The sequence below is a fragment of the Balaenoptera physalus genome, assembly GCF_965194825.1.
Source record: "Balaenoptera physalus genome assembly, chromosome: 16".
Taxonomy (NCBI): domain Eukaryota; kingdom Metazoa; phylum Chordata; class Mammalia; order Artiodactyla; family Balaenopteridae; genus Balaenoptera; species Balaenoptera physalus.
This window is the reverse complement of record NC_138898.1, coordinates 47,641,605-47,652,688: the sequence shown is the minus strand read 5'-3', so window position 1 is coordinate 47,652,688 and position 11,084 is coordinate 47,641,605. Positions and strand designations below refer to the sequence as shown.

At 40.2% G+C, this 11,084-nt stretch overlaps 1 protein-coding gene across 1 annotated transcript in view; it reads left to right on the top strand.

Annotated features, from left to right (window-relative positions):
- The first annotated feature begins 2,644 nt into the window (after positions 1–2,644).
- The window catches only part of XRN2 (5'-3' exoribonuclease 2), a 78,875-nt gene continuing 70,435 nt past the window's right edge, over positions 2,645–11,084 (top strand). Inside the window, exon 1 of the mRNA XM_082431643.1 lies at positions 2,645–2,836. Within this exon, the coding sequence (XP_082287769.1) occupies positions 2,762–2,836 (75 nt within the window). The 5' untranslated portion in view covers positions 2,645–2,761. The remainder of the gene's footprint in view (positions 2,837–11,084) is intronic.

Below are 11,084 nucleotides of genomic sequence, written 5' to 3'. Positions count from 1 at the left end.
CAAGGACTCTCAATGGCCAAGCTTGCCCAGCTACCCATCCCCGTACCAAATGCCTACGGCATGTGTTCCTATAAGATACTTCCGCAGGGAAGCCAGATATTGAGCAGGGGCTGTTTCTAGGAGAAATGAAGGACTTTACCACAGATAGAATTCCCGGTAGTAGTTTTGGTTGTCCTTAGGTAAAATATGGGCTCACCATTTCTCTAATTTCCACACCAGCAGTTTAAACAAAGTGGCATCAGACCACAGAGGAGGGGGCATGAATACTGCATGCCAGGTAGCAGGGGGAAATGCTTTCACAGAGGCCTCCTGAGGTGAGTCTTTAGGATTGAGTGTGATTTATCAAGCCAAGAGGGGATTCCAGGGAGACAGACTTACAGGCTTGAGCAAATGGACATAAATAACTCCCCTTCCACACCTCCCATTTTATATGTTGGAAAAAAATGTATTTGAAGCCATCAGAAAACAAAGGACAAAAGTATTCTGTTAGTGCAAGGACAGAGGATTAAATGATCTTTACCTGGACTGAAGCACAAGCTGTGTGAATAAGCAAGTGACTTAATCCCTCTACAACCTGGCCTTCTCATCTGTTACGTGAAGATGATAAAAGCACCCTCAGAATGCCCAAGTGACGATCAAATTTGAGAATCCCTTAGCCAATGCTTTAGCACATTGTAAAAGCTCAATTAAATGCTGGAGAGTGATACCAGTAATTATTTTATACTCATAAATGTAGCTGGATGCTTGAATTAGATGCTGAACAGTACATTCCATTTTATAACTATTTAAAGTGAGTTACTTATGCAAACCAGCCATCATTAGTGCAAAATACTTTTCAAAAATACGGTTGCTAGTCTTGAGGGAAAAAAACGGAGCTGGAGGAATCAGACTCCCTGACTTCAGACTATACTACAAAGCTACAGTAATCAAGACAATATGGTACTGGCACAAAAACAGAAGCATAGATCGATGGAACAAGATAGAAAGCCCAGAGATAAACCCACGCACCTATGGTCAATTAATCTATGACAAAGGAGGCAAAGATATACAGTGGAGAAAAGACAGTCTCTTCAATAAGTGGTGCTGGGAAAACTGGACAGCTACATGTAAAAGAATGAAATTAGAATACTCCCTAAAATCATACACAAAAATAAACTCAAAATGGATTCGAGACCTAAATGTAAGACCGGACATTATAAAACTCTTAGAGGAAAACATAGGAAGAACACTCTTTGACATAAATCACAGCAAGATCTTTTTTGATCCACCTCCTAGAGTAATGGAAATAAAAACAAAAATAAACAAATGGGACCTAATGAAACTTCAAAGCTTTTGCACAGCAAAGGAAACCATAAACAAAACGAAAAGACAACCCTCAGAATGGGAGAAAATATTTGCAAACGAATCAACGGACAAAGAATTAATCTCCAAAATATATAAACAGCTCATTCAGCTCAATATTAAAGAAACAAACAACCCAATCCAAAAGTGGGCAGAAGACCTAAATAGACATTTCTCCAAAGAAGACATACAGATGGCCAAGAAGCACATGTAAAGCTGCTCAACATCACTAATTATTAGAGAAATGCAAATCAAAACCACAATGAGGTATCACCTCACACCAGTTAGAATGGGCATCATCAGAAAATCTACAAACAACAAATGCTGGAGAGGGTGTGGAGAAAAGGGAACCCTCTTGCACTGTTGGTGGGAATGTAAATTGATACAGCCACTATGGAGAACAATATGGAGGTTCCTTAAAAAACTAAAAATAGAATTACCATATGATCCAGCAATCCCACTACTGGGCATATCCCCAGAGAAAACCATAATTCAAAAAGACACATGCACCCCAATGTTCGTTGCAGCACTATTTACAATAGCCAGGTCATGGAAGCAACCTAAATGCCCATCGACAGACGAATGGATAAAGAAGTTGTGGTACATATATACAATGGAATATTACTCAGCCATAAAAAGGAACGAAATTGAGTCATTTGTTGAGACGTGGATGGATCTAGAGACTGTCATACAGAGTGAAGTAAGTCAGAAAGAGAAAAACAAATATCGTATATTAACGCATGTATGTGGAACCTAGAAAAATTGGTACAGATGAACCGGGTTGCAGGGCAGAAGTTGAGACACAGATGTAGAGAACAAAGGTATGGACACCAAGGGGGGAAAACCGCGGTGGGGTGGGGATGGTGGTGTGAATTGGGCGACTGGGATTGACATGTATACACTGATGTGCATAAAATTGATGACTGAAAAAAAAAAATCAAAAAAAAAATACGGTTGCTAGTCCAGATGCGTACTGTGGCATAAAACCGGGAGAAAGCAGGAAGCAGAAATAACGAGTGCGTGTAGATGCTTAGATTCTACGTGAATCAAGATGGGTGGGAAAGAGGAGACCAGACCGGCCAAGGCTCCCTGGGGGCCTGCGGAGCGCAGGGATTCCGCCCGAGGGGCGCCCGCGGCAGGGGAGGCTCCGGGACAGGTACCGCAGAGGACGCGCGCCGAGCCACGCCGGCTGCTGTCCTCGCCGCCCGCTCCATTGGCCAGCCCCGCCCCCGACCGGGCCCGCTCCGCCCAGCCGGGCCGGAGCTTCCTTCCCGGCTTCCCCGGCGGCGGCGCCATTACCTCACTTCCTGTCGCCGGGTGCACGTGGGAGGAAGTGCCTGTGCCCGCGGCCCGCTGCTGCCTGTGTCTCTGGTTACGTCCGTTCGCGGGCCGGGCAGCCGCCTACAGCTGCGCCGCCGCTATGGGAGTCCCGGCTTTCTTTCGCTGGCTCAGCCGCAAGTACCCGTCCATCGTTGTCAACTGCGTGGAAGAGAAGGTGAGGAGGCGCCCGGAGGCCGCCACGCCAGCGCCTGGAGCCCCGGCGCGTCCAGGCCGCGGTCCTTGGGGCCCGCCGCCCGCCCGGGGGGCGCCGTGCGGGGGCCCGCGCTGCGTTCGCCCCGGCAGCCGCGGCCCGCCGGGCGCGGGCGCGGGCATTGGCGTTCGGACTCCGGCTCCTGGGGGTGGCTTGGGCGGGGCGAGGGCCGAGCGGCGGAGCTCGCGGAGGGATGCTCCTCCCCGGCCCGCAGATTCCCCGGCGGAAGGCCCCGCCCACGGCTTTGTTTCTTCCCTGCTCGCAAGGTTTGGGTTTCGGAAGCGGCTCCCCGGCCGTCGGGCAGCGCGCGGCTGGTCAGCTGAGTTAGCTGGTTAGGGATGCGCGGGTGCCCCTGCCGGCCTCTAACCACTTTGTGAAGTAATGCTGGGGGGGGGGGGGGCGGGGAGGCAGCTTTTTGTCGTTTCCTGTCCCAGCCTGAAAGGTTTTCTGCTAGGGGAGAGGCCATTTGTTGCTCTTGTCAGGTCCTACGGAGAGAGCAGCACCTCGGAAACGTCTAGGACAGGACAGACGTCCCTTAAGTGCCCCCTTGTCTAGGTGCCCGACTGCTGGGCAGCATGCCTTTGACATTTTCAGAATTCTTGAATGCACTTGGACAATACACTTTTTGCTGTTGCTTTGTTAGTGTTACGTAGACTGTTGGCCGTTCCTGAGTTTTGTATTTGCCGTTTCCTTGTTTCCGTCCCAGTTCGATTTTGTACTCTTAATGAGAATTTCCGGATTGGGAAGTTCAGGGGCACATTATGCTCTCCACCCCTTCGTTTTTGAAGGAAGTGCCCAGTCGACACTGAGAACTTTTTGCTTAGGCTAGTGAGATTTGTTTGTTCGTTCGTTTGTTTTTTGGACAGGTAGATGGATCTCCAGGGTTCATTCGATGTGAGATCTTGATTTTGCTTAGTTTCTATCCTAGGAGGAACCGAAACCCTTGTTCTGATGAATTTCCAATACTCCCTGTATTTTTCTCAAAGAGAAGCTGTTAAACTGAATGCTCATGTCCTTTGCTTTTAAAACTTTTATCAAATTTTTTTAAGTTTATTTCCATCTTATCCCATTTCTACTCTCCAGTGATAACTGCTTTAAACTATTTTTGGTTCTATCTCTAAATGTCCTGTTCGCGTCTGATTTATTGATTTTGGGTGTATCTGTTGAATTCTAGCTATGATAGAAGAGGATGTAGTCACTTATACAGCACCCTTCCCCACACGCCCCCATCCTCCTAATCATTATTTTTATTTCTTCTATTGGTAAACTTGATAAATTTAAGTAATATTCCTTTATTGTTTTATTCCATCTCCTCTACAAAGTATCCCATGATTCTTCACATCCTGAGGTTAGGTACTAGCTTTTCTACTGCTGTTTCCTTACTCTTCATCCCAAGCTTCTCAGCTGTGCTCTTGCTTCGTTGGCATCCAGAATTAAATTGTCAGGGCTTTGGCTATACAGGTTTGTTTCAAAAGATGAAAAATCAAATAGTATTGGTGATTATTGTCACTGTGTAGATTCAGGTTATGTACTGTGACTCTGTTTTTTCTCTTGTGCTACTTTTGTCTTTTTCTATATGTTGCCTGTTTTCCATTAAACATGGTTCCCCATCTAGACTCTCCTTCATCAGTTATTCTGTCGAGTTGTCTTTCTAGGTGGAGACTGCTTGAAGTCTTTATTTCTGTTGCTGTCACACCTAGTTATTTAGACTTGCTGGAAAGCTGCTTCCTGAGATTTTAAAAAATTTCTTCAGTTGGAGGTACTGTTTTCTAATCATTATGTCTCTTGGCTTAAACCCTTCCTTGGTTTTTGTTCTTACTTGAGTTCTTTTTTTTTTTTTTTAATTAATTAATTTATTTATTTATGGCTGTGTTGGGTCTTCGTTTCTGTGCAAGGGCTTTCTCTAGTTGCGGCGAGCGGGAGCCACTCTTCATCGCGGTGCACGGGCTTCTCACTATCGCGGCCTCTCTTGTTGTGGAGCACAGGCTCCAGACGCGCAGGCTCAGTAGTTGTGGCTCACGGGCCCAGTTGCTCCGTGGCATGTGGGATCTTCCCAGACCAGGGCTCGAACCTGTGTCCCCTGCATTGGCAGGCAGACTCTCAACCACTGCGCCACCAGGGAAGCCCTTGAGTTCTTAAGAAGTGGTGTGTGGTATGTGAGTTTTCTAAGTCTATTCTACCCTTGTATATGTGGATAATCATTAGCTAGGCAGAGTTTGAAAATTACTTTCCCTCAAAACTTTGAAGGCATTGTTCTTTTGACTTCTGTCATCCAGAATTGTTGATGAGAAGTTGAATGTTAATGTGATTTATTTATTTAGCTAACACTTATGTAGTGTTTAACATGTACTAGGCACTTCACAGATTAATTTATTAAATCCTCATAACAACCACATAACTATTTCTCCTTCTCCCTCCCCCTTCTCCTTCTTCTTATTACAGATGAGAAAAGTGAAGCACACAGGGGTTAAGTAAGGTACTCAAGGTCTTGTAGCTAATAGATGTCAGAGCCAGTGTCAAAACCAGGAAGCCCATGCTCTTGGTTTCTGTGTTCTTTTGCTTTCATTCTTTTGTAGTTGATCTGTTTTTCTTTCTGAATTTTTAAAAGATCTTTATCCTTGGTGGTATTAGCTTTTGTAATTATGTACTTAGGTACAGATTTTTTTAAAAAAATTTCAATTCATTTTGATCAGTGCTTGGCTGACTCTGAGTCTGGAGGCTTGTGTTCTTTAGTTCTAGGGAATGCTCTTTGATTTTTTTCTTGTTTTCCTTTTACTCTGCCTTCTCTGAACTCTGAATACTGGTCCTCCTAGATTGATTTATTTTTCTTTTCTCTGTTCTCTCCTCCCTCCTCCACCGAGGTATAATTGACCTAGAACAAACTGCACATATTTAAAGTGTACAGTTTAATACATTTTGACATATGTGTATGTTCATGAACCCATCACCACAATCAAGATAATGAACATCATCTCTGAAACATTCCTTCTGCCCCTTTGTTGTTCCTCCCCATAACCCCTCCCCACTGCCCATCTTTAGTCAACCACTGATTTATTTCTGACTCCACTGATTTGTTTCTGACTCTATAGATAAGTTTTCATTTCCTACAATTTTATATAAATGGAATTATACAATATGTACTCTTTTTTTTTAACCTGACTTGGTTACTTTCATCCAGAATAATTATTTTGAAAGTCATCCATGTTGGTACTTGTATCAGTAGTTTATTTCTTATTATTTTTGAATAGTATTCAGTGTTGTGCATATATCACGTTTATTCATTCACCTGATTGGTGAACGTTTGGATTGTTTCCAGTATTCGGCTATTAAAAAAAGTCTATGAACATTGGTATACAAATCTTTGTGTGAATGTATGCTTTCATTTCTTTAGAGAAAATACCTAGGAGTGAATTGATTGCATTGTATGGTAGGTGTTTGATTATTTAAAAAGAAAAACTTGCCAGACTGTTTTCCAAAGAGATTGTACCGTTTCATTGCCACCAGTGGTGTATGAGAGGTCTGGTTGTTCCACTTCCTTGTTCAACACTTAGTATGGTTAGTTTTTCTAGTTTTAGCCATTCTAGTGTAGTGTTATCTCAGTGTGGTTTTAATTTGCATTTCCCTAATGAGAAATGATGTTAAGCATCTCTTTGGGTGCTTATTTGCTTTCTATATGTCTTCTTGAGTGAGGTGTCTAGTCATATCTTTTGCCCATTTTTAAGTTAGGTTGTTTGTCTTACTGAATTGTAGAGTTTCTTACATATTGATTTTTTTTTTTTTTGCAAATATTTTCCCTTAATCTGTGGCTTGTCTTTTTACTTAGCAGTGCAAAGAAGAGCAAAAGTTTTTAATTTTAGTAGTCTGCTTTCTTTCTTTTTCCTCAGTATTCCTGCGTTTTGTGTTATATTTAAGAAATCTTTGCCAAGGTCACCAAGATTTTTTCTTGTGTTTTCTTAGAGATGTCTTATTATGCTTTTAGTTCATACTATGCTTTCTGTTTTTTAGGGGCTTTTTTTCATTGTGAATTACATTGATTTTTAAATGTTAAACACACCTTGCATTTCAGGTGGATAAATCCCACTTGGTCATGGTGTATTATTTTTATATATTGTTGGAGTCAGTCTGCTAACATTTTCTTGAGAATTTTTACATTTATGTTCAAAAAAGATGTTTGTCTATAGTGTTCTTATAATGTTTTTGTCCAGTTTTGGTATGAGTAATCTCGGCCTCATATTGAGTTGCAAGCTACATACCCTCTTTAGTTTTCTGGAAGCGTCTGTGTAGAATTGGTATTATTTCTTCCTTCAGTATTTGGTAGAATTCATCAGTGAAGCCATCTGGACCTGAAGTTTTTTGGGGAAGGTTTAAGCTAAAAATATAATTTTTTTAGTAGACATAGAGGTATTCAGATTATCTATTTTTTTAATGAGCTTTTGTAGTTTGTATCTTACACAGATTTTGTTAGTCTATGTTGTCCAATTTGTTGCTATAAGGTTGTTCATAGTATTCCTTATTATCTTTTTAATATCAATAGAAAATATAGTGATGTCACTTCTCTCATTCCTGATACTAATTTTGTCCTTTCTCTTTTGTTCCATTATCAGTCTGGCTAGACTGATCTCAGAGAACTAACTTTTGGTTTCATTGATTTTTCTATATTGTTTTTTCTGTTTTCTACTTCATCAATTTCTGTTCTTATTTTTATTGTTTATTTCTTATGCTCATTTTGAGTTTAGCTTGTGTTTCTTGTCCTTTTAAGGTAGAAGCTGAGGTTATTGTATTGATGCTGCTTCTTTGAGTTGCTTCTGTTGAGTGCCATAAGCTGCTTGCTAGGTGCTGTTCCAGTGGCACACCACAAGCATTGACATGTTGTCTTTTCATTTTCATTCAGTAAAAAATACTTTCTCATATCCCCTTGACTTCTTTGGCCCATTGGTTATTCAGAAGAGTGTTCCTTAATTTTCAAATATTTGGGGGATTTTCCAGGCATTCTTTTTCTGTTATTGATTTCTAATTTAGTTCCCTTGTCAGAGAACGTAACTTTCCATAATTTGAATTACATATTTAAAGCTTAACTGATTTGTTTTATGACCCAGAATATGGTTTTGGTAAATGTTTCATTTTGACTTGAAAAAGACACAAGTTCTGCTGTTGTTGGGTAGAGTGTTCTATAAATGTTATCATGCTGGTTGATAGGATATGGAAGACTTGAACAACACATTGATTTTTCTGTCTCCTGTTCTATCAATACTTAATAGGGGTATGGAAATCTTCTATAATTTTTTTGGATTTGTCTGTTTCTTCTTTCAGTTCTGTTGGTTTTTGCTCCTTGCATTTTAAAACTCTTTTATTAGTGCATAAATGCTTAAGATTGTTAGGTCGTCTTGATGAATGTGTTTCTTTTTTTTTTTTGGAGATTTGATACTTTTATGTTTTTTTAAATTTATTTATTTTTGGCTGCATTGGGTCTTTGTTGCTGCGCGCGGGCTTTCTTCAGTTGCGGCGAGCGGGGTCTACTCTTCATTGCGGTGTTCAGGCTTCTCATCGTGGTGGCTTCTCTTGTTGTGGAGCACGGGCTCTAGGCACGTGGGCTTCAGTAGTTGTGACATGCGGACTGAATAGCTGTGGCATGCAGGCTCAGTAGTTGTGGCTTGTGGGCCCTAGAGAGCAGGCTCAGTAGTTGTGACTCGTGGGCTTAGTTGCTCTGCAGCATGTGGGATCCTCCCAGACAAGGGGTCGAACCTGTGTCCCCTGCATTGGCAGGCGGATTCCTAACCATTGCGCCACCAGGGAAGTACCTGGATGTGCTCCTTTATCATTATAAAATGATTTTTATCGTTGGTGATATTCTTTGCTCTGAAATCTCTTTTGTCCAATATTAATGTAACCAGATCTTTTGAGTAGTGTTAACATGGTCTGTTCCCCCCCTACTTTCTATCTTATGAATTTGCCTATTCTAGGAGCTAATATAAATGGAATTATATAATATTTGTCATTTTGTGTCTGGTTTATTTCACTTTTTCATTTTGCATAGTGTTTTCAAGATTCATCCATGTTTAGCATGTATCAATTTCTTTCTCTTTTTTTTCAGATTTTGGAAACCGTTTAATTGAAGTATATATACACAAATACATATATGCATGTATAGTCACTTAAATGTTTAAACTCTTCATATATTGAAGTTATATAACTATGTGTATAGCTTGTTAATTTTCACAAAATAAAAATGTATGACTTGCATCTAGATTATGAAACAGAATATTATTGTAGTATTAGTACCCCAGAAGTTCCCCTTTGCTCCCTTCTAGACAGTGGCCACCCCACATCCTGTCTTCTAATAGCAAAGAGTAGTTTTGGTAATGCTTATATTGTTAAAAATGGTACTGTAACCTCTACTTTCTCTTGTATCTGTGTTTATGAGATTTCATGTTTCTTTGATTTATCTATATTTGTTTCATTACTATGTAGTATTTCCCTGTGGAACCCATTGTATGAAAATGCAATGAATTTTATTGGAAAACAGTTTGGGAGCATCTGTAAAACCTGAAGATACATATATTCTATAACTGTTAATTTTTAAGTTTGTATAATGATATCCCGACACAAGTTATTTTTACCTTTTGACTATTGTGAATAATGCTGCTGTGAACATTGGTGCACAGGTATTTGTACAATAGATCAATACTTTGGGTATATACCTATGAGTGGTCCCTGCTTTTGATTCTTTTGGGTATATATACCTATGAGTGGAATTGCTGGGTCATATGGTAATTCCATGTTTACCTTTTTGAGGAATTGCCAAACTGTTTTCCCAATCTCTGCCTTGTAAATCGGGCATTTAGAACACTTACATTTAATGTGATTATTGATATGGTTAGATTTAAATTTGTAATCTTACTATATGTTTGCTGTCTGTCTCATCTGTGCTTTGTTTCCATTTTACAATTGTTCTGCTTTTTTATGATTCCATTTTATTTCTTTTTGGCTTTTTAACTATTCTTAATTCATTCAACCATCAGTTTCTTTACTTTGTGTCCTTGGCTTATACAGTCCTCCACTCATTAGCTTTCTGGTCTTGGGAAAATGACTTCAACTCTCCTAAACGGTGAAGAACTGGAGTTTCTTGCATTTCACCACCCTGTTCCTACAGTCTCTGTGCTCTGGTCATCTCTGTGTGAGAGCTGAAATAGGGCAGAATGTTGCCTTGTTTAACATCAGTTGGGAATGTGTGTGTCAGTGGACTCAAATTTTTCACCCTTCTGCTTGTGTCTGTGAATGACCTTGAGAGTGCAAAAATACTGATTCGGGGGGGCTTACAAAAAATTTTAGTGAGCAGGTGAATTAGCAAATATGGAATTTGTGAATAAAGAAGATCAGCTGTATATGTGCCACATAAGGTGGTTGTGTGGGTTAAGTCAGTTAATCCAAGTTAAGTGCATGAAACAGTGCCTTGCACTGATATTTCAGAATTTTATTTGGTAAGTTAATTTTTGGTAGTTTATATGTCCAAGTAAAAGTGGGGATATTTTTGTGTCTGACTCTTGGTAACATTGCGTAGTATAGAATTGTGCTGTTTGCATGTAGTGAAATCTAGGTTTCCCACCTTGCTTTTTTTCTTTCTTGATCATACTTGCCAGAGGTTTGTCAATTCTGTTGATCTTCTTTGGTTTCATGGATTTTTAAAAATTGTTCTTTTTATTCTCTGTCATTAAATTTTTCTCTAATACTTGTTGTTTTCTTCTTTCTGCTTGCTTTGGGTTTAGTTTGCTCTTCTGGTGTCTTAAAGTGGAAGGTTAGGTTTTTTTTTGTTTGTTTTTTAAGCTTAAACGATATGTGAAAAGATTTATGGGTATATAGGGCTCTTAATTTCATAAAATAATAATTCAAGTCATATCAATACATGTTAAAAAGAAGCTTCTAATTTTCCAAGTATTTTGATACAAAAAAATTTTAAACAAATATTTTATAGACCTTTTTTTTTTTACTTTTAAAAAAATTATTTATTTATTTATTTATGGCTGTGTTGGGTCTTCGTTTCTGTGCGAGGGCTTTCTCTAGTTGTGGCAAGTGGGGGCCACTCTTCATCGCAGTGCGCGGGCCTCTCACTGTCGCGGCCTCTCTTGTTGCGGAGCACAGGCTCCAGACGCACAGGCTCAGTAATTGTGGCTCACGGGCCTAGTTGCTCCACGGCATGTGGGATCTTCCCAGACCA